The 7,166-nt window shown below is 63.2% G+C and overlaps 1 protein-coding gene across 2 annotated transcripts; it reads right to left on the bottom strand.

Moving 5' to 3' along the window:
* Nucleotides 1–256: 256 nt before the first annotated feature.
* Nucleotides 257–7,162, bottom strand: SFXN2 (sideroflexin 2). 2 transcript variants are annotated; one of them, XM_049810656.1, is made up of 12 exons: nt 6,696–6,816; nt 5,819–6,077; nt 5,360–5,530; nt 4,156–4,254; nt 3,923–3,998; nt 3,760–3,845; nt 2,998–3,058; nt 2,860–2,926; nt 2,250–2,299; nt 1,900–1,949; nt 1,612–1,659; nt 257–1,206 (listed from the first exon to the last, which is right to left on the bottom strand). In XM_049810656.1, the coding sequence occupies exons 1-12, from the start codon at nt 6,808–6,810 to the stop codon at nt 1,107–1,109; spliced, it is 1,182 nt and encodes a 393-aa protein (XP_049666613.1). In that variant the 5' UTR covers nt 6,811–6,816; the 3' UTR covers nt 257–1,106. The 2 variants fall into 2 exon arrangements, with proteins under 2 accessions (XP_049666613.1, XP_049666614.1); XM_049810657.1 differs by lacking the exons at nt 257–1,206; nt 1,612–1,659; nt 1,900–1,949; nt 6,696–6,816 and adding an exon at nt 7,018–7,162 and having other exon boundaries at nt 2,206–2,782.
* Nucleotides 7,163–7,166: the final 4 nt, after the last annotated feature.

The following is a 7,166-nucleotide window of genomic DNA, read 5'->3' as shown; positions in this document are numbered from 1 at the left end:
AACCTCTTGGGGAAGGCTGCATGGGATGCCCAAGGGTTTCAGGAATCATGTCAGCCCTTGCAGAGCCTCACGGCTCTTCCTCCTTCTCCTGGCCCTTGTGCTGACCCTCACCCTGGTGCTTGGTCAGTCACAGAGCCTGTACCTTTCCCTTTCAAGGCAGGCATGAGACCCATGTACCAGCCCTGCCCAGGGAACCAGACACCCAGAGACCAACCCAAAGCAGAACCCACAGCCGTTTTTTTAAAAATCACTGTATTTTATTTTTCAACCCTCCTCTGTGTCATTTGCAGTGCTGCTATTCAGAGCCTGAGTTAATGCCTCGACAGCTTTGTGACTCCTGTGTCTCCTTCCCCCTCTCCAAGGGGGCCCAGAGTCGACTGTCCCCCAAAGCTGCAGGTCCTTGGTCCTACCGTGAGGCTGGCTCTTGTGCTCAAAGGAATGGGTAGATTGCAAAAATCAGGGCTTAAAAACAATTAGCTATTTCTCTCCTGGATTGTAGCAATTGCAAAGTGAATAAAACCTGAACCTGAGAGCAAGGAAGGCATGGTCCAAGCATTGGCCCCTGGACTTTGGGGTGTTCCCTGTACAGAGGGGACAGGTCCCTTCCTGCCTGCCAAGGTGTGGTCCAGCTCTTGGTAAAAGGCCACTGTGGTAGTTTAAGGCAGCAACGTGGTTTGGTTCCTGGTACAATGGCAGGGCACCGGCTTTTGGAGGTAGGACTGTGCTCTGAGCCCCAAGGGAGAGAGCCTGATGCCTTGCAGAGCCAAGCCCAGTGACCACGCAAGGCTCAGACAGGCTGGGCAGATCCTCCTGCACAGGGCAGGAGGAAAGCACGGGAAGTGCAGCCATTGCCCAGGGCAAAAGGGACATGGGGAGGCAGGGACACAGCCACCAGCGGATGGGGGGAGGCTCAGAAATAGCCGAAGTGCTGCAAGCTGTGCACGCAGAGCCAGATCCTGTCTCGCCGGGGGAAGGACACAGCAGAGACGGTGCTGGGCTGGGGGGCAGATCTGGCTGGACCGTGCCTCTGAGCCCTGCTCAGGGGACCTGAGGCTGGTGGTGGCAGGGGGCCAGAGGGGTGTGATGGCTCCTGAGGTAGTGTCCGTTCACAGTCCCTTGTTAAAATAGACGTACGGCACTTTGTCCCCGTGCTTGGCCACGATGCTGTCATGCAGCTCCAGCTCAAGGTCAGCCAGCGCAAGGGAGCTGTGGGGAGAGGGGATAGAGACTGAGGCGCGTGATCCTCCTCCCTGACCACCAGTCAGGCCACCCTCCCTCCCCATTGCCATTCAAGGTCCCCTGCAGTCCCTGGGATCTTGCAGGCTCACATCAAGAACCACCACCCATCCCTAGCATCCACCACTCCCAGTGCTGGGGGGCAGAGAGCTGCCCATGGGGCTGGGGGTCCCATTGCTCCCAGCACAGAACTTGCAGAACAGGGGAGGCACAGGTTCTCCTGCTGCCTGGGGCACCAGCATGTACAAGCAGGTGCTGCCTTGGATTGAAGGGTGTGTGCCCATCATGCTTCTCCTGGGATGGGCAGAGAAGAGCTAGGGGAGGAGAAAGGCTCCTGAGGTCCTGCACAGGAGGGGGAAGCAGTGGGACAGGTACCATCTCTGTGGGAACAGGGCACAGGCTGCCGGCACCATGAACAGGAGGCTGTGGGACAGAGAAGAGCCAAGTGTTACTGTTGGGGATCGCAGCCCGTTTGCCCCCCGGCCACAAGGATCTCAGCCCAAGAGGTGCTGCTCATGCACCACCACTCCCAATAACTGGAGAAAGCCCAGGCTGAAAGGCAAGCAGCTTTGCAATCCCCTGCTGGGAAAGAGGTCTCTTTTTAAGCATCCCTTGGAGCCACGCTCCAGGCACCCACAGGCATTTGAGCAGTGAGATACTTACAAGCCCCCGCAGAGCAGCACCTGCAGAGGCCCATGGAGAACCCGGATCCGCTGCAAGGGAAGAGCCAGGAGTGAGTCCCTGGCCTTGCTGCAAGCCCTGCTCACAGGGTGGGGAGACTTCTCCCCTCAACAGGGCTGAATGCCCAACACCTTCAGGGTGCCACCAACCCCTGCCACAGCCTCTCCATGTCACCTGAGAGACCTCTGGTGTACCGGTGACTTGAATAGGTGGCAAAGCAAGCCAGGCTCTGCAACTCCCCATTTCATCCCCAGCATCTTGGCAGCTGGGGAGCAGGGCTGGGGCACCACAGGACCCACTGGAAAACCGTGGCGGGAGAAATGTGGGCTCACCTGCATGAAGGGGAATCTCTCCAGGCGCTCCATGATGATGGGCAAAATAACTAGGTGCAGAAAGAAAAGGTAAGCCCCCCCCACCTTCCGCAAGCCAGCCCGCAGGGCTGCCCCAGCAGGACCATCCTCCTGAAGCCATGGCAGCAGCTAGCTGTACTGGGGCCACTGGGTGTTTGCTCATGGCAAGGACCTGGCACAGGACCCCCATCCATCATCCATCACCTGGCCAGCATGGTCCATGCTTCTTGTGCTCCTGTCCCTCCTGCCAGGCTTGCAGCACAGCAAGGGTCGCGTGAGGGCGAGGGGATGCCGGGTTGCGGGGTGAGGGGCCAGGGCCAGAGAGCGCGAGAGGCGTCCTTGTGAGCCCCAACTGCTGTGGGAGTACCCATGTCCCCCACGGGCTGTGGGTTGGGATGAGGAGGGCTGGGGGCTCAGAGGAATCTGATGGCAATGCCAGGATGGCTCCAATAGTGAGATGAGACCAAACACCACCTGGGGTGCAGGGCCACCCTCCCTCTTCCTCCTGGGGGAAACTGAAGCAGGGGAGGGTGAGGTGGTGGGTCCCAGGGGAGCGTCCAGTCCGGCCCCCACCCTCCTGCCCTGCACTTACTCATGCCCGGTGCCGCCATGGTGATCCTGGAGACCACAACCTGTGCAATGCCCTTCGCAGCCGCCCTCTGCAAGCAAAAGCAGCAGGTGAGCCCCAGCCATGCCGTGCCCCAACCCGGACCCCCATCCTCAGACTCACCCTGGAATGGCCGAGCTCATTGTTGTCCCTGTCTGTCACCATGACCCCATTGATGATCTCCCTGGAGGGGACAGGCAGCTGTGAGTGGGGGCCGGGACGGTGAGGGAAACGGGAGGACACGGCACCGGGGTGAGGGGGTGCCAAGGGGGTCCCCTGTGCTGGGCTGGCACAGCAGCCCTGGCTGCCGCCCGCCCTGGCCCCAGGGCACGGGGCTCCACCGCCCCAGGGCGCCGCGGTCCCCGGCCCAGCCGATGCTGCCATCTTCAGGGCACGGCTGCGAACAGGGTCCGGCCGCTTGGGGGACAGACACCCGCCTGGGACCCGCGGCTGAGCCAGGGGACAGTCCCACACACAGGACCCCAGCTCCCCCCGCTTGACCCACAGGGAGCCCGAGGAGCAGACACAGGTCTCCACATGGGGCCCATCTAGGGGGTCCCAGCGCCAGGACATCGTGGACTGGGCTCTCCCATGACCACACGCAGAAACCCCTTGAGTCTGAGGGATCTTCCAGCCCAGACCCCAGACACCACCTCAGCCCAAAATCACCCTCCTGCTCCGGGCAGAGGCTGAGCCACCCCAGCCGGCACCCTCCACCAGAGACCCAGCGCCGCAAACGCGCAGACCCCAGCTCACCTCCCTCCCATCCTCCCACCCCCGGGATGGAAAACCACAGCAGGGTGACCGGGCAGCCCAGCAGCCCGGCTGCATCGCCTTCGGAGGGAGCCGGGTCCCTCGAGCACCCCGGCCATGTGCAGCACTTACTGTTGTCGCATCATGGGGATATTGACACAGTTGGCAGCAGCCACGGCTGCGAAGGGGACCCAGCGGGCCAGCAAGGGGGGGGCTCGCTGTGGGAGACAGGCTGGCGTCAGCACGGGAGGGCAGGATGTGGCCAGCTGCCCCAGCCAGCCCCATCCCGACATACCTTGGTGTAGAGGTTGAGTCCCACCGCAGTGGCTAGGGCTGTACCGGTGGCCGTGACGTAAGCCACCCCGATTTGCCTGGACAGTGATTTCCAAAGAAGGGAGAGAACAGAAACACCAACTCTGACTCGATCCTGTTCCTTCGGCACGCAAGATGGGGCACGGGGGGTCTTTATGGGGCATCCAGGGGGGTTCCAACACAGAGGGTCCCCATCCTGTGCAGGGGCACGCTCACCTCAGCGAGATGGGTGAGGCGGCATTGCGGTTGGTGTAGTTGACGATGGCGTTGAAGGACTGGTTCACCCACTGCCAGAAAACCACGGCGGGCACTGTCCTGCAGAGGGAAGGGAATGGGAAAGCACCTAGGGGCTGTCAGGGATGCCTGGCCTGTGCCCATGGCCAGGCTCGCTGGGGGGACAGCCAAGATGCCCTCGATACACTTGTCATGTTGTCTCCCACGGGAAACTGAGGCACTGCGGCAAAGCCATGAGCCAGTGGCAGAGCTGGGAAATGACCCCAGGAGTCCTGGCTGCTGCAGAGCTTTGGGGAGCACAAGAGGGGGCCCAGCCCTGCAGGGTGCTCAGTCAGGGGTGGGAGACCCAGCTCTCAGCAGGGTGGCAGCCATCCTGCTTGGCTGAGATAAGCCTTTGTCAATGGGAGCGGCAAGGAGGGGGCACAGGGGACAGAGGCAGCTCTGGGGTTGACCAGGACACCTGGGCTCCTACCGGTGTCTCAGGGACACTGAGGTGCGGCAGGAGGGGACATGGGGAGATGTGGGTCTGAGCAAGCCTTGGGATGCAGGAGGGTGGAGGTGGGCTGGAAAGAGGGTGACCCATCAGCACTGGGAGATCCCCCACCCAGGCTCGACCTCACCAGCAACTGGCAAACAAGTCCAGCAAACGGGTGAGATGGGATGGGGATCCACTGGGAAAGGCAGTGTCTGCTCCACACAGCCTCTGCACTGGGGACAGGATTGTTCACCCCCCGAATAGCCATTTCAGAAGGGAAATGCAGGGAGCTGTTCGCACGAGCTTGGGAGGCTGGAGCAGCCTGGCCTGGGGACACATTTGGTCCTTGGTTTCAGGGACCGTTATGGTCCACAGAGCAAGAGCAGCAGCCACACAGGACTTGGCTGCATTAATCATTACAGGGGCTCCGGGAAGAGCTGACCTGAGGTCAGGGCAAAGCAAGACCATCCCCAGCCATGCCAGAGGCCGGGAGGATCCGTGATGCTTCCACCACAGGCTGGGTGCTGGGGACAGGGCATAGGGACACAGGGCTTGGCCACGTGATGCAGGCAGACACAGCAGCCATGGGCAGCCTCGGGCAGCAGCCAGCCCCAGAGGAGGCAGACTGGCCGTGCCTTGGCCATCGGGGACCCCTTGAGGGGCTGGGAGCTGTCAGGGCTGTGTCCCCAGCCCGGCATCCCCACAGCTCACCGGTAGAACTGGAGCATGCAGCCGGTGAGGGCCATGCCCCCCGGCACCTGGAAGGACATCCTCCCGATGAGGTTCATCTTCTCGCCGCTGTCAGGGTGGAAGGCTGAGTCGTACAGCTTCTTGGCGTAGAGCAGCTGCTCCTGGCTGCTTCCCGGCGGCACCAGCCCGGACCTGCAAGGCCAGAGCCTGTCGGTGGGAGCCACGCAGACCCGCCGGCACCTGGCACTGCTGGGGCACGGAGCCCTGGGCGCCAAACATGAAAGGCAGAGACTTGCCCCAACCTGAGGCTCCTGGGAGAAGCCTGGGAAACTCCCCCAAAACCACCTCCGATGGATGTTACGTCCTAGCGCGCCTGCTTCAGAATGACTGCCTCCATCCCCCCCACGGCCCTGCAGGGTGGTCGGGCATGGCTGCAGGCACGGGGATGGCACCTGAGCCGGCTGCACCCCTGCCCCTCACCTGCAGCCTTCCACCAGGGCCTTGGCCCGGTCCAGCTCCTCCTCTGGCACCAGCACGGTCCGCGGGTCAGTGATGTTGAGGAAATGCTTCAGGCGTCCCACAAAGGTGCTCTGGTCCCAGCGCGGGGCGTCGATGTTAAAGCCAAGGGGGACAGCGGCCATTTCAGCGCAGGTCTGGGCAGGGGGAGAAGGTGGCTCGGGAGGATCCTGCCTCGCTTGCCCGTCGAGTGTGGGCCTGACACGGCCACAGGAGCGCTTAACTGGGTGAGAGCCGTGGCAGGTTTATATTTAACGGGAAAGTTGGACTTTCAGCAGCCCTGAGCCCAGGCGCCTCCCGCACCCCTGCTGCCGGCTGAACGCTGCAGCGAGGCCACTCCTTCACACGCCGCCCTGCCTGCACGGGGTCCCCCCACTTGTGCTGCCTCTCCCCCAGCACCTGGCACCCCCTCCTCAGGGTGGGACCGTGCTGCACAGCACTGTGGGACCCAGCTCGCCCCTTCCACAGGGCTGCACAGAACCACCCTGCGAGTGCTCCCCTCTGGGGCATTACACTGCACCCCCCCACTCGTGGGCACACGGCATGGCACTGCATCCCCTGCACTGGGCTCTATGTCCCCCAGTGGCACTGCACGCCCCCACGGCAGTACACTGCACCCTCCCACGCCTGCACTGCACGTGGCCCCAAACACTGCCTGCACCCGCTGTGGCACTGCACCCTCCTGTGACTGCACTGCACAGCCCCACCGATAACTGCATTGCCTGTGGCACCACACTGTACCCTCCCATGGCACCGTACTGCACTACTGCACCACACTGCACCCTCCCATGGCATCGGCACTGCGCTGCACTGCACATCCTCCATAACAGGGACATCACACCTCTGCAACGCTGTCGTGCTCTCCCGCATACCACGACGCCGCATCCTCTGTGGCACACACTGTGCATCCCCCACAGTGCTCCATGGCCCTGCACCCCCGTGGCACTGCACTGCATGCTCCCCATAGCAGTGCACTGCATGCTCCCCGTGATGCTACACCGCACGCCCCCCTTAGCACTGCCCTGCCCTGCACTACCCTGGACACTGCCCGTAGCGCTGCGCAGCGCCCTCGCGGCACTACAACGCCCGGCCCGCCCCCCGGCACCGCACCGCACCGCACACCCCCGCCCCGCGCGCCGTGCCGCGGTCACACGTGGCCCTACCTGCGGCCCCCAGACCCCTCGCGCGCCGCCTGCCGCCCACGTGGCCTCCACCTGCCCCCGGGCTCCGACGCGTGGCCGCCCTCAGCCAATCACAGGGGTCCCAGCGGCCGCGCCCATATCCCCTCGGCAGGGTGGCCCCCCCCTTGTGC

The sequence above is a fragment of the Accipiter gentilis genome, chromosome 9 (assembly GCF_929443795.1).
Source record: "Accipiter gentilis chromosome 9, bAccGen1.1, whole genome shotgun sequence".
NCBI lineage: Eukaryota > Metazoa > Chordata > Aves > Accipitriformes > Accipitridae > Astur > Astur gentilis.
This window is presented reverse-complemented; position numbering and strand designations above follow the sequence as displayed.

Excerpts from the sequence above, each read along its gene's own strand:
- SFXN2 (XM_049810656.1), bottom strand. The coding sequence starts at position 6,810 with ATGCAGTGCAGTGCCACGGGGGTGCAGGGCCATGGAGCACTGTGGGGG. Across the intron at positions 2,927-2,997 it reads ATGAGCTCGGCCATTCCAGG|AGGGCGGCTGCGAAGGGCAT; the intron begins GTGAGTCTGAGG and ends TTTTGCTTGCAG. Across the intron at positions 1,950-2,249 it reads AGAGATTCCCCTTCATGCAG|CGGATCCGGGTTCTCCATGG; the intron begins GTGAGCCCACAT and ends CTTCCCTTGCAG.